The 20,684-nt window shown below is 38.0% G+C and overlaps 1 protein-coding gene across 1 annotated transcript in view; it reads right to left on the bottom strand.

Moving 5' to 3' along the window:
- Positions 1–846: 846 nt before the first annotated feature.
- SLC2A2 (solute carrier family 2 member 2) overlaps positions 847–20,684 on the bottom strand; it is a 40,999-nt gene continuing 21,161 nt past the window's right edge. Inside the window, exons 6-11 of the mRNA XM_027875678.1 lie at positions 20,124–20,286; positions 17,831–18,018; positions 15,131–15,235; positions 3,514–3,615; positions 2,728–2,931; positions 847–2,622 (exon numbers count right to left, since the gene is read on the bottom strand). Coding sequence (XP_027731479.1) covers positions 2,419–2,622; positions 2,728–2,931; positions 3,514–3,615; positions 15,131–15,235; positions 17,831–18,018; positions 20,124–20,286 — 966 coding nt within the window. The 3' untranslated portion in view covers positions 847–2,418. The remainder of the gene's footprint in view (positions 2,623–2,727; positions 2,932–3,513; positions 3,616–15,130; positions 15,236–17,830; positions 18,019–20,123; positions 20,287–20,684) is intronic.

Below are 20,684 nucleotides of genomic sequence, written 5' to 3'. Positions count from 1 at the left end.
AAATGGAAGGTAGGACCCCTTGAGGGCAGGGGCTGCTTCATTTTTTGTCTTAGTATCCCCAACATAGGAAACTCTGTTTGTTGGCCGACTGAATGTGATTATAAAAACATTTATCTGATTTTTGCTCACTGTACACAAAGTGTTTATGTTGATATTTGTGCTGGTTCTGAGGGTCTAATGAAGCCAGTTAATTTCTTCAGAAAGAGGAACACAGAAAAATCAGTTCAAGAGAAAAGAAATAGCATCATATTGTTTTGTATTAGTTGACAACCAAATTTAATGTTTCTTTAGGGACCATTTTTAGTGATAAAGGAAGACTTATGTCATACTGACTTCAACATCACCTTCCTGTTGAAAGCAACCTCTGAGAGTATTTAAACTTTGTTTACTTAGCACTTAGTATAACTGTTCTGGAGGTTGTAAATTCAGAGTATAAATAACTGCCAGCTGGTTTTGTGTGACATTTGTATTTGCACTACAATTCCTATAAATTACCTCTACTTAGATTTCTAAGTCACAGGAAAAAAAATTGGTTTAACTGAATTGTTCACTACATTTGTAAGTTCTTAGAGGACAAGGTCTGTATCTTCTTCATCTATAAATAGCCCTCCCTGATGAGTTGAATTGAGTTTGGTACTATAATTAAGTTGATAATAGCCTCATGAGTTAATATTTTTGATAGATTAGTTATGTTTGGTGAAATTGACCAATTTAGTGAAGGCTGAAATTGAACATTTTTGACATCTGGACGAGCACTAAGTCCCCGTGGCTCTACTTTCCCCTTCAACTTTCAACCTGTTTTGTGACTTAGGGAGATTCAGCTTTAATCACAAGACATTCCATATGTTTTCATAAAAATATTTTACTTAAAATACCATGGGTTACAGTGGACAAGTTGTATATTTGCACACTGTTTTTATAAATGTAAAAACTATTTTCTGAAAAGCAAAAAATTAAATCACTTACTTAGTTTCTCCTTCAAGGCCCTGCTCAAAACCAACTTTCTGAAGGAAGTCTTTCCTGGTGCCTCTAGCTGCTAGTGCCCTTCCTTCTTAGATTACCTTCCATCTATTCTGTATATATCTGGTACACAAGACATATATTGGACCTAAATATTTTTGTGTGTCTCTCCTGTTAGAATGTATGGTGCTTGAGGGACTGAATTTTTGTTTCATTTTGTTTTTCCTTTCTTCATATCCCCAGAGCTTGGCACAATGCCTACTATGTGATTATGCTTATAGATTAATTAAATACTTCAAGAATCCATGATATTGTCAGTGTGGCCACTCCCTTCACTCTAGTCTCTGTGACATCAAATTTGTCAACTTTATGACTCCCGTTTCCTCAATTGAACTGATTAAAAAGATCGGTTCTTTTGTTGTTTGACAGACATAGCCACAGTCACAAAATAACCATTATATGGAAATACTCTTTTATTCATGAATACTGCTAAGCTGACACAGTTTCTTTTACTTGGTTCCTCCTTGACCCTTGATTATTTCTGCTATGATTTAGACAGGGAGAATAAACAGGCCCTTTTGTGTGGTTCAGAACCACAGCCCACAGGTCCAATGTATACTGACAAATTAAAACCTATTTTAAAAAGGTATTTTTTAAAGGAAGTTCTCCTGGTTTTACTTGGTATAATTTCTGAACTGATAACACAATTCATTGCTTTTGACCTTGGTCAAGAAAAACATTTTTAATACCTGCCTAGCAAAGACCTTTTCCCCTTAAATGAGGAGTCTAAAATTTAAGCTAAATGCCTAAAGATAGATTCACTTTTCTAAACAAATAAGAAAATAGACTTTTAACCTCCAAAAAAGCATGTTAAAATATACACATAAGTACTGGAAAAATGTACATGAGAATACAAAAAGTAATATTAGACCAATAAGAAAATTGAGAATGGCAAGAAAAGCTTTGGAGAGGGGAAATCAAAGAAGTGAGACATGGGTCACACTTCTTTGCTGTGACATGGATCTTATTACCACCTGCTTGATCCTGTTTTGCACAAGAGCTGTGGATAGGAAAATTCTGATTTACCCATGTCCAAATGCATACATATTAGCTGTGACTTTAGATATTGTAATATTCCTAAGGAACTAATAGTTTGCTAGGCAGTAATAGATCTTATTTATCTTTCTTCTGCTATTTTCTTGGTCTTTTTGACCTGAGTCTTGGAGACAACAGGGAAGAGAATATTAGATAGGAATATAGGAATATTAGAACCTAATTGCCTGCCACCCTAATATGTATCACCAGAGTCCTGTAAATAGAAGCAGCCAAAATCCCTTTTGGGGTTCTTCATATTTCCTAAAAAAAAAAATCATTCTTCAGTTTTTTGACACCTAGTTTTTTAGAAGAGTCATATGCAAAATAAGTTTTGCTTCCACTTCTTGCTTCCTGGGGGTTCTTTTACACACTGTCCTTGGTTCCAAGGTATTCTAGTTCAATGGTGGTTTTGGGTCCTTTAGGAGAACGCCCCTTCCTTTTACGGAATTCTGCAGCAATTTCTTCAAAAGACTTTCCTTTGGTTTCTGGAACTTTAAAAAATATAAACAGACTAAAGCCGAGGACCACCACAGAAAAGAGGACAAATACGTAAGGTCCACAAAAATCCTATGGTGAGAGAAGAAAAGAGAGAAACATAATGAGTCTCCGTGGAGGCCTGCTTCCCCTGGTGCTGATGCGGTCAGCAAACTTATACGATATCAGGTCTCTTACCGCAATGTACTGGAAACTCAAAGCCACAATGAAATTGCAGGTCCAGTTGCAGAAGGCAGCAATGGCAATAGCAGCAGGCCGTGGGCCTTGACTGAAAAATTCAGCTACCATGAACCAGGGGATTGGTCCCGGCCCAATTTCAAAGAAACTCACAAAGAGAAAGATTGCTGCCATGCTCACATAACTCATCCAGCTAAATTGTTCCTGAAAGAAAGTAGATGGAAATTTCACCAGTTAGTCTTTTTTAATCTAAAAGTAGTCATATGCTAAATCCATACCACAGAGATTTCTTGCCTATCTCTGAAAATTTGTTTTACATTCAATCAAATGGAAGGTTTTCTTTTCTGAACCATGTCTCAACTCTTTGAGTTTCATCATAAGACCTCCTCCATGGTACTTCCTGTGATGAGGATAGTGAACTCAGACATGTTCTGAGCAATAGGGCTGATTAGAAGACCTAGGCCTGGTGTGATAAGCAGGTAGGGTTCCTGGCCTGTGAACTAAGCTGATCTTCATCTTGAAAGTACTACCATTTCCATGACCCCCTCTTTGTGATTCCCATATGATTTTTAGATATATTTACTCTCCCAACTTAATGAAATAATTCAACTCTCCTTAAAGTCAATTCTTCTCTTTTACTTCTTTTGTGTACTTGACTTTAATATTTCCTCCTGCTTTATTCTCAAAGATAACATCATATTTAAAAAATAAATAGTATACTTGTTAAAGCATGTATGTACTCCTCTGTGTGAGTAAAGAAAAAACCTTGACCAACATAAAACTCACCAACAATACGAGCCCCACTGTCATAGCAATGGCACATATGAGCATCCCTGCCATGCCCACCAGGAATAAGGAACGCCTCCCTGCTTTCTCCACAAGGAATACCTGGAAAGTTAAAAAAATTAGATTAGGATTTTTTTAAGCTAGAAATGCTGCCATATGAGGTTACCTTACAATCGTGTAGAGTTTTTGCTTCCAAGAAGCTTTAATGTCTATGAGTTTATTTAATTCTTTAAGTTGGATAGGAGGAAGATAATATTTCTTTTCATAGATGAGGAATCTGAGACAGAGAGAAATAAAATTATTTGCCCAGGAATATATGTTCTCAATAAATACTCAATACCTACTTTTCTGAATGGCTGGAACTTCTCTGTCTCCTTCACTGAACTCTCTTCTTTCTCTCCCCCTCTAAATGAAGCCATTCCTTGGAGTTCCTGTCTCCACACTCCTCTCCTTTCTGCTCTATGCTCTTTCTCTTAATGACCTCATTTGCTCCCATAGCTTCAGTGATAACCTCCAACCGCAAAGCTTCCAGATGTATATATTTTTAATTCGTTCCTTCTTTAAACATTTAATCAGTGCCTATTTTTTTTCCAAGGCCTTTAGGAAGATACAAAATGTATACAAGAACTAGCCCCTAGTCTCATGGAACTTATGATCTAGTAGAGGGATATAACACAAGCACAGGTAAATTCTAACCCACATTATTATATGGTAAGCACATTAGAGAGCTGCTAAATAAAATGCCATATGAGTCATAGGGTCATCTGATTTGGAGCTGGAAGAGTCTTTAGAGATCATCTGGTCCAGCTCTCTCCCTTTACAGAGGAGAAACCTTGGAAGGTGAAGTGATTGGCCAAGTAGCAGACTCAGGGTTTGAACCGAGATCCTCTGACTCTGAATCTAGGGCTCTTTTTCAAGGAGAATAAGATTACCAATGAGAGGAAGGGGCAAGGTAAGGTCATCAGGTAAAGCTTAATGGCATTTGAGTTGGATTTTAGGAATTCAACAGCAGAAGAGGGAAGGGGAAGGCCAACATGAGCAAAGACATGGAGGGGAGAGAACCAGATAGAACCAGTGCTTCTGGGTTGGGAGGGGTGAAGAAAAGGGAAGAGTCCATTATGTCTAGAGTCTAAAGTCTCTGGAGATGAGTAATATATGATAAGAATGGAAAATGGTTGTGTACAAAGTAACAGCAATGTTGTAAGATGATCAGCTGTAAAGGACTTAGCTAATCTAGCTAATCTCCGCAATACAATGATCCAAGACAATTTTGAAGGACTTGTGATGAAAAATTTTATCCATCCCAAGAGAAAAGAACTGGTGGTATCTGAATACAGACTGAAGCATACTTTTTTAACTTTATTTTTTCTTGAGTTTTTTTGTCTGTATTTTCTTTCACACCATGACTCTTATGGATATGTTTTGCATGCTACACATGTATAACCTATATTGAACTGCTTGCTTTCTCAAGGGGGAAAGGGAGGGATAGAATCTGGAACTCAGAATTTTAAAAACAAATGTTGGAAATCATTTTTACATACATCTGGGGACAAAATATTTAAAATAAAATAAAAATTTTAAAAAAAGAATGGAAAATTGTGACAGAATATTAAAAGTCTTAAATGCCAGGGAAAGGAATATGAACTTTAGTAGACTTTAGGGAACCTCTGAGGATTCTAAACAAAAGGATGACATGACCAGATCTGTGCATAAGAAATATGATTTTAACAGTGGTTTCAAAGATGGAGGAAGGGGCCGAGAGCAAAGCATCAAGGTCTATTAGGAAACTTCATTGCGACAGACCCAGAAGGTGGTAATGAGAGCCTCGACGAGGGTGGTGGTAGTGAAAGTAGAGAGGAAGGAAGAGATCTAGGAGGCTTGGGAGAGGAGAAGTGAAAAGGACTTGGGGACTGAATATTGCAGGTGAGAGGAAGCAGCAAAGGTAACATCAGGGATTGAAATATGGGAAAGAATGGCAGTGTCCCAGACAAGGATGTTGGATGAGGAGAGGCCGGTTTAGGGGGAAAGATAAGAACAAGAAGGAGTTTTGGACAGGTTAAGGTTGAAGTTCTGGTGGACCTGGAAGGTGATGATGAATTTTGGAGATGTGGGCCAGGAGTTCAGAAAAGAGATGCCATGGGGTAGTGGAGAGATGAGTGAATTTTTGAGTCTGAATCCTTGGGTTCATCTGTTCTCTCTGGGCTTTAATTTCCTTGTGTGTAAAATTAGGGGGTTGGACTGGATGACTTCTGAGGTTTCTCCCTGAACTAAGATTTGGGAGTTACTTGCATAGATATAATGGTTAAATGTATGGGAATGAAAATGATTGTCAAGGGAAAAGGTATAGAGAGAAGAGAATCAAAACACTTCCTTGTAAACACCTCCAGGAAGAGACTGGGAAGAAAGGGAGGAACCAGCAAAGGAAACATCGAAGGAGTGAACAGAGGGTTAGGAGGAGAAACAGGATAGTGTGTTTTTGAACCTGAGGGGGAAGACAGGACCCAGCAGCAGGGAGCAATAGCCAACATTCTCAAACGCTGAGCCATCAGGATGGAGGATGAGAACTGAAAATAAGAAATGAATTTCCTGATTAAAAGGCCATTGGTGACTTTTGAGAGAGCAGTTTCAGCAGTTAAAGAAGTGTGGAACATATAGCAAGGAGGTGAGGAGAAATAGAGGCATTGAATATATATATGTATATATAATATACATACATATATATATATAATATACATACATACATATATATATATATAAAACTTTCAAGAAGTTTGGCTAGAGAGAGATGGGACAATAGATGGATGGACAAGAAAGTCCAAAGGGAGGCTTTTTGAAAAAATCACATACTAATGAGCAAACAAAAAAGGAGACGAAATGAAAGATGAAAGATGCTTAAGAGAGGCAATCACTGATGGTCCAAGGCCATCTGCTGTAAAGTGGGAGGTTGGAGGTGTTGCTGAGGAGCAAAACAGACAAGACAAGCTTTGGAAGCCTTATATCTCTCTTTTTCTTCTGACTTTCATATACAGTTGTCTCTTAGTCATCTCCACTCAGATAACCACTAGTACCCCAAATCTATCCCAATCCCAAAAGATCATTTTTGCCTCAATCCTCCTAATTTTCCTGACTTCACCTTTCCTTTTAATGGTACCATTGTTCTCCATGGCTCAGAATCTTGGTGTTTCTAATGACTCCTTCCTTTTCCATCCCTCCCATGGCCAAGTCCTGTCAATTTTACTTTGGCAAAATCGCTCACGTGCAATTCTTCATTTCCGTGTCCATTTCTATTACATTACTTCAGGCTATCATTGTTTTCTTCCTCAGCTCTTAGAGTAGTTCCCTACCTGTTTTCTCTGTTTAAATTTTCTTTTTTTCTAATTGATCCCATATTGCTGCTAAATTAATTTTCCTAAAATAAAAGTTTGATCATGGTATTTTCCTATTCAGAAACTTTGAATGGCTCCCAAATGTTTACTGAATAAATTCAAAATTTCTTAGCCCTTCAATTTAAGGTTCCCCCAATCTGCCTTTCCATCATTAATCCTAAGATTCTCCCAACCATGTACCAATGCTTCAGCCAACCTGGCTGCATGTTGTTGCCCACATGTGCCATGCACTGTGCTGCTTTTGTGCCTTTGCTTTTTCTGTTCTCTCTGCCTGGAGCCTACCCTCACCATCCAGGCCTATCTGTAGAATTTCTAACTTTTCTTCAAAGTCTACCTCAAATACCATCTCCCGCCCGAAGCCTTGATCACCACTGCCAATTGAAGTCTTTCCTTCTCAATAGTACTTTGTTCTTACCATATGTTTCACACTCTACTGTGTATTTTAGTTATTTCTGTATGTATCATCTCTCCCATTGGATTTTAAGCTCTTTGAGAGCAGGGTTTATCCATTATAGCACCAACAATGCCCTGCGTATACTAAGCACTTCAAATATTTGTTGAAAGCCTGAGTTAAATGGATCATGAACTAAATTAAATTGATTTGCACAGGCAACACCCTTCTCCTCTATGCTAACTGCCTCCAACATTTTATTCAGTTGAATTGATAAAGAAAGTTCAGACATTGTAAATTTTACTTTTCCTGGTTGATTTCCTATAAGTCCTAAGCTTGTGTTAAAAAATTGTGAATTTTCCATTTGCTCTGATTTATATATAAGCTCAATGATAGAAACCCCCAGGACTTTGTCTAGAGCACAGACCTTAAATTCTTGCATTAAACATGTACCAGTTTTTCCAACTCACTTCCCTGCTGTTGAGTTAAAAAGTCAAATTATGATCACTGGCATATCGGCATTCTTAACCTGATCCGTGTATCAGAAGCATGAAGTTGTGTGTTAAACTCGTGCAGCCGCGTGTGCCTGCTGCCGCTTCTGATGCACTCTTGGTCTGAAGGGACGGAATTTAGGGAATGCCGATTGACAGCCCTGTCAACCATTCTTCTGAGCATGTGCGTAACTGAGGCCTCTCCTTTAGAGACAAACTTTGGGAGGCATCATTGGCCAAACCTACTGTTTTTGAATGGAATAATTTCCTGCCAGGTGCTGGAGGGCTCCCACTGTGAGGGTCAGTGAGTCACAGAAGGGAAATCCTTCGTATGAGTATTCCCCAAATTTAGTTAGCACATTGAGTGGGCTCATTGACCTCTTGCTAAGTCAGCCATGCTGAAATGGTTACCTAGAGGGTAGGGATTGTCAACTTTTTTGTGCATCATGGATACACAAAATTGTATGGATATGCATATGGGCACACTGATTGATACACTGATGGATACACTGGCAATCAATCTGGGAAAGTCTATGGAACCTTTCTCTGAATGATGTTTTAAAATGCATAAAATAAAACACATAGCATTACAAAAAATTATACTTACTAAAATATATTTTTAAAAAGTTTATCAACCCCCCAAATCTATCCATGGGCCCCTATGAGTCCATAGACTCCAGGTTACAAACCTGTGTTACAGTCAGAAGTTCTCAATATGTACTCATGAGAGTTGTTGGATTTGTAAAGGCTCTTCTGTTTTATATCACAGAACCATTGTATCTCAGTTTAGAGCAGATATTCTTAACCTTTTTTATACTATGGATCATTTTGGTAGTTTAGTGAAGCTAGACTCCCTTTGCAGAATAATGTTTTAAAATGCACATTTTTTAAAACCCTAAAGGATTGAGAAGGAAACCAATTTGAATATTGAAATACAACTGTCAACATATTAAAAAAGACCAATTCACAGACTCTAGACTAAGGGCCTGTAATAAGAGTCTTCCAATAATCACCAAAGGGAATGAATTTGTAGAAAAGAATAAAAATCTTGATCGAGTCTTGCCCTAACATTGTGATTCTTTTTATAATTTTCTATGTTTGTTGATATTGTTGCTACACTGTAGCAAAAAGATAAAATGAAACTGTTTCCTTGCTATGTTTACTTAGTGCCAATTTCTTCTAGTTCTGAAAGTCATGATCTCTGTTTTCAAAATAAACTCTAAAATCCATATCAAGTGAAGGCAAAGTGCTTCCTTGAACTAGGTGGGGGCAGCCACCACCTAGATGCATGTAAGAGATGGGACATGGAAAAATCTACTTTGTCTTCAAAGAGCACAGAGCTCAGAGGTTTGATCACTTCTCAGTGATTAGATTGAAGCTCAGGACCCCTGGCAGTTACGGAGACCGCCTCCAAAGCCTAATAAATATTTTGGGGTTGTAGTGAATTCTGTTTTCTCTTTTTCATTTAATTTTATTTTTTCCCCAATGAACTTTCTCTCCCTTCTATCTCTCCAATCCTGGGAAAAAAGAATAAAAACAAAATTGATGTAATAAATATATGTAATCAAGAAGAACAAATTCCTTCTTTGTGAATATCCAAAAAAAAAAAAAATTGCCATTCAGGTGGCACAGTGGATAGAGCTCCAGCCTTGGAGTCAAGAGGACCTGAGTTCAAATCTGATCTCGGACACTTGACACTTATTAGCTGTGTTACCCTTGGCAAATCACTTTAACCCCAATTGCCTCACCAAAAATCAAATTTTAAAAGATGCCATTCTGCTCCTCTCTATCAGGAGGTGGATAATATACTTCATTGCCAGTCCTTTGGAGCTGTGGTTGGTCATTGCATTGATCAGATTTCTTAAGTCAACTTTTTTTTTATACCAACTTCCAGCTCTACTTAATGTTTCCAGTTAAAAACTTATCTGATACCTCATCTTGCCTTGAATTCTCAGAGTCTGTATCGATGGCTTTGAAGTCATGGACCTGAGCTCAATTCCTACTTCTGACATCTGCATGCCTTGGGCAGCCTTCTCTGAGCCTTTATTTTCTCTTTCTTAAGATGAAGGTATTAAATTAGATTTATTCTGTTTCTTTCTAGCTCTAGATATGTGATTAAACTGCACATTAGTGTGGACACATCTTAAATCTTACCATTTCCCATATACTATCTTCATATTTCTGAAATGGAATTCCTCTCTTTAATCATAACCTCTTATCCTTCCATCTTATCCTTTTTCTCATTCCTAAATCTATTCTTCATCTTCATCACAGTCTCAAGTCCCTCCATATCTCCTAGTTTCCCTAGTTTATCACCCTTGCTCTGATCTGACTTTCTGATATTTCCATTCTTGACCCTATAATTAACCCATTCAAATGTGTGCTGGCCTCCATCTTTGAATACATTGCCCTCTTGTAAATATGCTGTCAAATCTGGCCAAAACCTGACTTTTTGTTGCCACCAGCACCCATCCACCCACGTTCTCTGTACTGTTGTACTGTCTACTCTTGTACTATTGAAGGCTATTGGAGGAAGTCTCACCATCATGCTCACTGTGTCTGCTACAAATTTTAATCTCAAATGGACCCTCACAATTGCAAAGCAATCCATTTATTCTCCCCTGATTGATACTTTATCACACTTTCTACTCCAGTCATTCTATAACTTATCTCTAATATTCTCCTAATTCACTACCTCCTCTTCAGCAGAGGATTTCATCTACTTAACTGGAAAAACTGAGTCTATCCATCATGATCTCCTTCTTCTCCCTACCACACACACGTCCCAAACACATCATCCTCCATTTCTTCTTCTTACACCAGTGCCTGAGCAAGAGCTGACCTTTCATCTCATTAAGGCAATCCTCCAATATCTGTGCCTTGAATTCCATTCCCTCCTGTCTGTTCTGGGAGCCTGCCCCTGTGATCATCCCTTTTTTTCTAATCTCCAACCTCTCCTTATCTACTGACTCCTCACCATCAACACACAAACTTATCTTAGTTTTTCCCTTAAAAATCTAACAAACACTTCATGTGATCCTGTTTTATGCTCTATTTCTCTTTCCTTTTATAGGTAAACTCCTAGAAAGAGTTGTCTATATTGGCTGCCTCTACTTCCTCACCTTTAATTCACATCTGCAGTTCACTTTAATTCACAGTCTGCAATTTGTCTTGCAACATCACCGCTGTTTGACTGTAACCATTCTCTTTAAGTTTACCAGTGATCTTTCAATTGTCAAGTCTGATGGCCTCTCCCCCATTCTTGTCCTGTTTCTCTAGCCCTCATCCTTCTTCGGAGCTCCAGTCCCATATGACCTTCCTGCTGGATAGCTCCACTGCATATCCTATTGGCATCACAAATTCAATAAGTATGAAAGACAAATCACTCAGGACCACCCAGACCCACTTCTCCTCAAAACTCCCCAGTTTCTGTTGAGAACATCATAGTCCTTGCAAGTCACAAAACTTTACAGTCTTTTAATTATCCCTGACTCTTTTAAAAATGCTTTATTGATGCTCTTTTGTTTCTTTGTTTCTTTCTCTCACTCACTTTTCTCTCTCCCTTCCTTCTTTCCTTCTTTTTTGTTTAGGTCTTCTCTTTGCTTCCAGTTATATCCTACTTTGTATCATGCTTATCCATGTAGATATCCATTACAGTAGTATATGATTTTATTAGGAGCTAAGGTGGAACAATTTTTCATCTCTATATTCCCATTGCCTTGAAAGCATCATGCGATACTTAGTTCTTAATAAAAGTTTATTAAATTGAATTATGCCATCCTCCTGTAGTGTGAGTTATCTTGTTGTGTGCGTATCTTCTTTCCCCAACTTCATGTTTCTCTGCAGTTCCCTGGAGCACTTAGTGCAGGGCCTTGCATTTAGTAGGCCTTCAATAAATAATTGTTGATTGACTCCTGTAGTTGTAAGGTAATAGCCATAGCAAGTGCCATTTGTGTGTTTCTCTTTGAAATGAAAATATTGAATTATGAACAGTTTCTCTTGACTTTTTTTTCTTGCCAATGGCTCTTTGGAAGATTTCATTATGTAGCAGTCATAATAGAATACTATAATGACACTCGCTGGCGTGAAATGCTCAGGCTCTTGTTTTCCTTTATGGAAGCTCCTTGGTCCTTCATGGTGTTTTATTCCTCTGAACTCATGGTACTTAGCATTTGTGTTACTGAATTTTTTTCCCACTGAATTCACCAGAATTTTCACTTAACTCTTTATGTGATTATGCAACTCACTTAACCTCTCTGACCCTCAATTTCCTCATCAGTAAAGTGGGGATAATATCTGTAGTGTCTACCTCACAGAACTGTTGGGGAAATCCAGTGAGGTCAAGGAGGTAAAGTGCTCTGCAAACTTTGAAGTGCTTCACCAATGTCTGCTTTTATTATTATTCCTTTCACTCTGATTGAATTCCAGTCTCCTTGAGGTCAAGAATGGCATCTCAAACAGTTTTGTACTCCTCATCCCCAGTGTCTAGCAAATAGTAAGCACCTCCTAAATGTTTTGCTTGATTGAATTTTACTTTATTTAAGGGTATGACTTCAAAATGACTAGTTTAAAAGTGAAAAATTTAGGCAAACCACTTGTGTGGCTTCATTTAGATAAAAAAATGCAGATATTCACTGACTTGCAACAGTTGTTTTTCTTTAGATGAATTGGTTCAAATGAGTTTCCTCTGAACACTCTATGTCCTTTCGTGCCTTATCTTCCTCCTTGTCCTGATAGAATTGATTCAAGAATTATTTTATTTTCTGATGTGAACAGGCTTAATTAGCCAAATACAGAACACCATGAAATAAGAGCCTTAAGTGAGTCAGCTCGGTCTTCATTTGCAGAGTCTAATATCTAAGTATTGTTTCCAATGGACCATTAATCACAGCGTGAGTGAGCTAGCTACTCTGAGTATGTTAGAAATCATTTGATCCCTTCCTCTTGTTCACCATAACTAATTACTCACCGAGTTCTGTCAATTCCTTCTTCATAATATCTTTCCCAGGCTGTCTCTCTTTTCCATTCCCACTTGTGCAGAATCTCATTGCCTTACATCTGGAAAGCTACAACAGCTGGTCTCTAACTCCAGGCTCTTTCCCCTACCATCCACCTTCCTAAAAGAATACTTTCATCAGGGTCAAAAACTTGTCTCCAAAGTTTTAGTGGTTCCCCATTACCTAAAGAGAAAGTCCAGAGCATTCACAATTTTCCGCAACTTGGCACCAGCCTACCATTCTAGCCTTATCTCCAACTACTGTCCAAAATAACCCTTTGATATAACCAATATCTTCTAAACAGAACATGGCCATTCCTGACACTAACTTTTTGCTCATATCATTTGCCTAACCTGGAATTCTCTATCTTCCCAACTTTTTTTCTATTAAAAATGTATCTATCCTTCAAGCCAACTCATGTCTTATCTTCTCCATCAACTTTTCCTGACCTAGACTTCTTTCTCTGCTAAACCACAATAACACTTATTGGCCACTAGGGGGCCCAGTAGGCTTTCATGGGACTTAGAGTAAGGAAGACCTGAGTTTGAATCCTGCCTCAGACACAAACTGGTTTGTAACCCTGGGCAAGTCATTTAATTTCTCTGTCTCTGTTTCCTTATTTGTAATATGGTAATTGTGTTAGCACCTACCTCACAGGATTGTTGTGAAGATCAAATGAGTTAATGTGTAAAGTGCTTTGTAGGCCTTTCAATTGCTACAGAAATGCTAGCTATTATCATCTGTACTTTGCAAGTTTTTACTTGTTTACTTACTGAATGGCTAAGTGTTTCCAGGAAGGCACTCTTTTCAGGTTGTCAGGGAACCACTTAACACCCTAATCTCTTTCTTGAACTCCCATCCTGCATCTATGTGATGGTGATGGACAGCTCCTCCTGGATAGTCCATCATTTTTTCTAATTCAGTTTATCCAAAATGGGACAGATTATGTTTCCCACTACATTTGACCCCAAGGGCACCCCATATCCAATCAGTGTATAAGTCTTATAAGTTCTATGTCCTCTACATCTCTTAAACCCATCTTTTCTTCACTCAAACAGCCACCATCTTACCTCAGGCTTTCATTACCTTCATTTTGGACTATTGTAATAACCTTCTAATTGATCTTCCTGCCTCTTCTCTCCCTCCCTCCTTCCCTCTCTCTCTCTCTCCCTCTCTCCCTCTCTCTCTCTCTCTCCTTATACTACTTCATATTTTCCCATTTTTTTATCTCTCCCCCCCCCCGATGAATGTAAACTTATTGTACCTAGTACATTTTATTCTTTTATTTTTGTCCAGACCTGTGATTTCATTGGTATATGGAGTTCCTTTCCTGGTAAGGAAATTTATTCTATGAATGAAGATGGACAGCTGTTCATTCCTTAGAGACTTAGTTATCTAGGACCCTGAGAGTTGATGCGATTTGTCAAAGGTCATATGTTCAGTATGGATCAGAAGCGCAAAGACGTGAGCCCACATCCTCCTGATGCAGAGGCTGGCCTTGTCTCCGCTATATTATTACATCACTCTTGCACATATTAATTGCTTAAGTGTAACTGTCTATTAAATTGAATCAAATTCTCCAAAGAGTTAAGTTGTATTATGGTTAGTGATACATTTCTTGGTGCCTTGATGATTTTCTCCTTTCTCTTCTCTATGTTATAAAAATGCAATATATTTCTTATAAGATTCATAGTAACTTTAATTCACGTTAAAGCCATTTGCAGGTTGGTCAATGGTTTGCATGCTTATGGGGTTGGAACTGAGGGGAGGGATGTTGTTCCTTCCTCACCTGCCCGTTCTTCATTTCTCTATGTACTTCTCTGTGGTGAAGTCACTATGAAAATTCCAGTATCTTTCCCATTCCTAAAAACATATTCTACTTGGATAGCAGTGAACCTGGTTAAGTGGATCCTCTGGCTGCTTTCCTCCACTGTTAGTCTCTGATAAGAGCGAAGGTGGAATTGGTTGCATTTTAATTTAAACCACACCTCAGGAAAAGAATTATCTGATTTACAGACTCACTTAAAGATCGTAAGAGCTGGGAGGGGCCTCTGGAGTCCAATTAGTCCATCCTTGTCATACCACAGAAGCTCATGACATTCCAAGCCCTTGATTGAGCAAAAAGTTTTAAAGTACACTGAGAATTACTGATAAACTTGCTTAACATTGTCTACATTTGACTACGGGGGGGGGGGGGGGGGAGGAGGTGAGTTTATGCACAGACAGGGATATGTTTTTATGACCCTTTTACTTCCACAAAACCCCCTTGCACCTGAACAAAGTCACTGACTGTTTTTTTTTTTCCTGGAAAAAGAAAAAAACCACACTATTTATCTAGGGGTGTTTACTTACAGAGACAACTGTGAAGATAGTGTTCACCACTCCAACTCCAATTGTTGCATAAACGGGTTGTCCTACACCAGCTGTGTGGAAAATACTGGTGGAATAGTAAAAGATCTGGAGGAATAAGAAAATACCCAATTGTATTAACTCAAAGAAGATGCTTGTAGATTTCCCTAGATCATTGAGGGTGGGGAGAATGGTACTGACTTGACTACAAGCTTTAAAGGGATTAATATTTTGAAAGTTCAAAATTTTTAAATTTAAGATAGATCTTTTAAAATTTATAGAATTGTTTCATAAGTTGCCACTAGTTTTTCTGATGCCAATATTTTTTCAATGATGCTGTATACTTGTAAGTCATGGAATATCCCAATCTCCAAAGAATTGAAATTGTGGGTGATTCAAAGGGCAACTGAGAGACTTAGAGTAGTGGTAAGAAGGTTGAAATATGTTACCAATGATGGTTTCCACAAAAGAAGTGGCATTAAAATATTATTCAGAATAAGCAAATAAACAAAATAAAAATAAATAAAAATTAAAAATTAAAAAAAATATTATCTGGGAAAATAACAAGATTGCAAAAGGAGATGGGTATGTCATAGATTGAGAATGGAGCATAATAAATGGACATCCTGAGTCCTGCTCTGGCCCTCAGAGAATGTTTAAAAAAAAGGTAGGAGGCCGTGGACATAGACATTCCAGGCCCTGCTCTGGTCCCCACAAAATGTTTAAAGAGGTAGAGAAAGACATTGAGCACCCTGGGCCAGCTTATGGGACAACATGGACAGAAATCATGCAGGATGAGAAGGCAAGGATGGGCTGTAATTTGGATAATGTAAGAATTACCCACTAAAAGGAGATCATGGATCTATCTACAAAATACTTTGTAGAATCATGGTACCATCAGGACTTCTAGAAGGAAGCTTCTAATTACCCTCTATACTCCTGTTCCTAGGCAGATGTTATAAAATAATCTTCCATAAAGTAGATTCCACAATTCCCTTAGCATTTAACTAGTCTTATTGTAAAAGTCCATCATCATGTTTAATGTGAACCTCCTCAGCTAGAATCCAATCTAATGACTCCTGTTTTACTCTCACTGCAATTAAAGAAGCCTTCTTCTGAGAGGCTTAGGAAGAGTTATATCACAATTTCGCCTTTTCATTTCCTAGTTAACCTGTCCTATTTTTTTCATCATTCCCTAGAGGCAGAATTCTCAGAGTAGTGTAGGACCCCTTAGGGTAAGGAGCCTGGGGCAAATCACCCCACTGAATAGTATTTAAACATTTCTATATAGGTGAAATCAGCTTCAAATGATAATTAAAGGGAAAAGGAAAGTACAAAAGGGTGACAAGCAGCCAAAGAATGAAGCATGTAGGTGAGTTGGAAATTGGATGAGTGCAATGTTTATCACTTGACTTTATAGACCTTTCTCTGTGTTTAATTATAACAATATATAAAACTGTGTTTTGAAAGAAATTTAATTCGAATCTTAAACCCAGCCCCCCTTCCAAAGAGCATTTCCATAGACACAGTAGGACACAAAGAGAAGATTCTGTATGAATCCATAAATCTTCATTTTATATAATTTATTATATAATATATTCCACATATTATTTTCAAACCTGTCCATATATAAATATATAGGCATGTAAATATACATATGCACTTTGTATAAATGTGTGTATGTTCATACAGGTATATATTGTATGTATACATATAGCGGTATATACTGTGTATATATACACATATACTGTGTATATAATATGTGTGCTGTATGTATATATAGATATATACTGTGTATATACACATATACATACACATATACTATGTATATATGTACATACTGTGTATATACACACATATATACCACGTGTATAATGTATACACTGTGTGTGTATATAGGCATATACTGTGTGTATATACAGGTATATACTGTGTATATAAACATACATACACATATATACTTTGTACATAATGTATATACTGTGTGTATATACAGATATAGATTGTATATACACATATACATATGTATACACTGTATATAATGTATATACTGTACACATAATATATAGGTATATACTGTGTATATATATAGATGCATATATACATATACACATACATATGTACTATATATGCATGTACATATACACAGATACATGTGTATGTATATGAGTCTCGAGTCTATTTGATCACCTGCTAATAGAATCATCTCTTTTTCCTTTTTTCCATGAGCTCTCAGCTTTAGAACCCCAAAAGCACAGATTCAGAGTTTTTCAAATTTGATATGCCCTAAGGATGTCCATTATTGACCATATTTTCTAATTCTTTGACAAGGTCTCTTTTTTCCTTTTATTGGACCAATTTCTATAGTAATAGATGGAATGTGAACCTTTGTTAGGTTTTTTTTTTCCTTGCTAACTAGAAAAAAATGATTTTTGTCATTAGAATGTGGAGTGGATATCCATATCCCTATCTCTGGGGATATTCAGAAATAGTTTCGCATCCTTCTTTGGGAGGCAGGTGGAGCCGACATTCACCAATCATTCACCACTTTTTCTATGACAGCTGTGCTTTCTTTTATAGCTTTTCTTCCTTAATACTTTTTTTTCTTTCTCTCCATTAACCTTGATTCCCCTTTAGGTAAGTGCCATTTTATCTGATTACATTAGGAAATGTGGGGTGTGGGAATAACATTAGGAAACTCACTCCATTGATTCCAGAAAACTGCTGAGCCATGTGCAGCATCAGAGCTACCAGGATGGGCTGCCGGTAGCTGGCCATGGTGAAAAGCTGAATTATGGAGACTTTCTTCTCATTTGCAGCTACTTCTTTTTCTTTTTTCATCTCCATGATGTCCTTAGCAGGGTCAGAGACTCCTCTGAGCCTTTTCAAATCTGTTTCAAAGGTGATCTTTTATCAGTCATCACTTGTACTTTATTTTAATTATGTTTGTGGAAAAAAATCATACTGCTCTATGACCTTACTGAAATTGCCTAATGGGAATTTTATTTTATTTGCTAAATTATGCCTAGAACTTTGGAAAAGGTAGAACATTTTGCTGCATTTCATATTAAGGAGAAAACCTCCCTGGTCTTTGTCATAGGATCTTAAGGCTCTGAGTGACCTTAGAGATTATTTAGTCTGGCCTCATTTTACAGCAGAACAAATTTAGTTTACCTTCATAAGCCTAATGTTGCTAGTTTGGGCCTGCACCCTTTGATTTCATTGGTATAGAGAACTCACAACCAGATAATTCCCTCTGTAAATGAAGATAAGTAGCTGCTCAGCAATTTATAGTATTAGGCTGTTAGCTGTCTGGTGGAATTGAGGTTAAATGACTTACCCAGGGCCACCCAGTCAGTATGTATCAGAGGCCAGATGAACCCAGGTGTACCTTGCTCCCAGACTGACTCTGTTTACCATAATATGCCATGGATGCCATGCCTCTCTATGCTTAGCTTACCCTGACTAGTAATAACACTAGCTAGTATCTATGTAGCACTTTAAAATCAGTAAAGCACTACATATATATTATATATATACACACACACACACACACACATCTATTTTGACCCATATATGTGATACACACATATAAACACACACATATACACATATGTGTATATGTATACACACACACATCTATTGATCCTTACAACAACTCTGGGAAATAGATGCTATTATTATTATCATCCCCATTTTATAGATGAAGAAACAGGCTGAGAGCCATTAAGTGACCTGCTCGGTACCACACAGCTAGTATGTATCAGAAGCCAGTCTTGAACCAAAGTGTTCCTGATACCCAGGCTGACTCCCTAACCACTGTAGAACACTACCTCGCTTTGTCTTACTCATGTCTGAACATAGAATTATATATACAGTGGATTATCATTGTTCTGAATTGTTGGGCTGAGGGAAGTAAAAGAGGGAAGAAGACATGGTCCTCACCTTAAGGAGTGTGTCGTTTATAAAAGGGACAAAGCAGAGTGTAGACTTTGTGGAGTGGCTATAGTTTTGCAGGAGAGCCACCTGCACTCCCATCTGGACTCACCTTATGACCTCAGGATGGCTGGGTGATCCATGGGGCGGGGGGCCAAATTTGGAGTCAGGAAGCCCTGAGTTCATTTACTGCCTCAGGTCATGTGACTGTAGGCACATCACTTAGCCCCTTTCAACCTCAGTTTCCTCATCTGTAAAATGAGGATAATAGTAGCACCTACTTCCCAGGTTTGTTGAGAGGATCCAATGACCACATATAAATAATGCGCTTTGTAAATCTTAAAGCAATCCATGAATGCTAGCTACCACTTACAAAATAATTGACTTGAGTTAGGGGATGCAGTCTGTGGTCACAGAACAGTTTTTCCTCTATGTAAAACTGGTTCATTCAGGGACCGGATAAATGACAAATTTGATGTCATCAGTTCTGTGCCCAAAACCAGCAAGCTAACAGGCCTAGAGCCTTTATAATCAATACTAAACAGGAATGTGAAAATTCAACTTCTGCCTGTCTATCAGGTTTTTGGAGGAATATATTGCCTGGTATTTCATGGTCTCAGAATTAGAACCTAAACATAGAAATGACTGTAGTAACAAACTGCACTTTCATTTCCTAGACAAGTCACTCTCTTTGTCGCAGTTTCCTCATCAGCAAAATTGGGGGCTTCGCCCAGAAGGCCTCTAAGATCCTTTCCAGTTCTGAATCTGGATAATGAAAGCTTGGCTTATACACTTAATGGCACACATATCTGGGATTATCTTTGGGTGGTCAATTGTGGTTCATGTGAATATTTGCAGGTGATGAATTACATGCCCCAATACAATTTTCATTGCTTGGTGCCATCTTCCATCTGGGATCATAAGTAACCATTTGTTTTCATTTGAAGGAATCATCATCCAGTTATGCTCATGTATGTAGTGTTGTACCTACAGACGATTTTCCAAAAATAAACACAGAAGAACTCAATGAGGAGAAAAACCGAGTAGTTGAGTGTCTTACTCATTTTGGCTTTGTGCTCCTCTCCCAGCTTAATGTAAAGGTAGCTGGGGCTCTCTGGACAGAAGAAGAGTAACAAACATTGAAGGACAGCAGGTACTGCAGATAAGCCAAGCAGTACAGGCCACATGTCAGCATTGCCTAGGATAAAGTCAAGTCCAATGACCTGAAAAAGATAGACCCACACTGTGTTAATTATGCAACAGACAGAGGCCATTGACTAGTAACTGCTTGTTGCATTAGCGGGTCATCTACCTGCAATATGTCAGCCCATGTAAAGTGGAATCATTTTACTAGTATGCTCTGCTCTAAGCAAAGCTGTGTTGGAAGGGATATCAGAGGCCCTTCCGTCTACTCCTACCCTTACACCTGAGTCAAAATCCCCTGTACAGGTGGTCAGCCAGCCTCTACTTGGGATCCCTAGGGTGAGTGAACCCACTCTCCCCCAAGAGCATCTCATTCACTTTTGGATAGCTCTAATTATTCAGAAATCTTTCTTTCTTCTTATTTTTAAAAATCAATTTCAAATTGACTTCTTTGTAACTCCCACCCTCACCTGTGATG

This window comes from Vombatus ursinus, unplaced genomic scaffold (assembly GCF_900497805.2).
Source record: "Vombatus ursinus unplaced genomic scaffold, bare-nosed wombat genome assembly UNPS02014810.1, whole genome shotgun sequence".
Taxonomy (NCBI): Eukaryota; Metazoa; Chordata; class Mammalia; order Diprotodontia; family Vombatidae; genus Vombatus; species Vombatus ursinus.
Note: the sequence above shows the minus strand (reverse complement) of the source record. Positions and strands in the feature narration are given on the sequence as shown.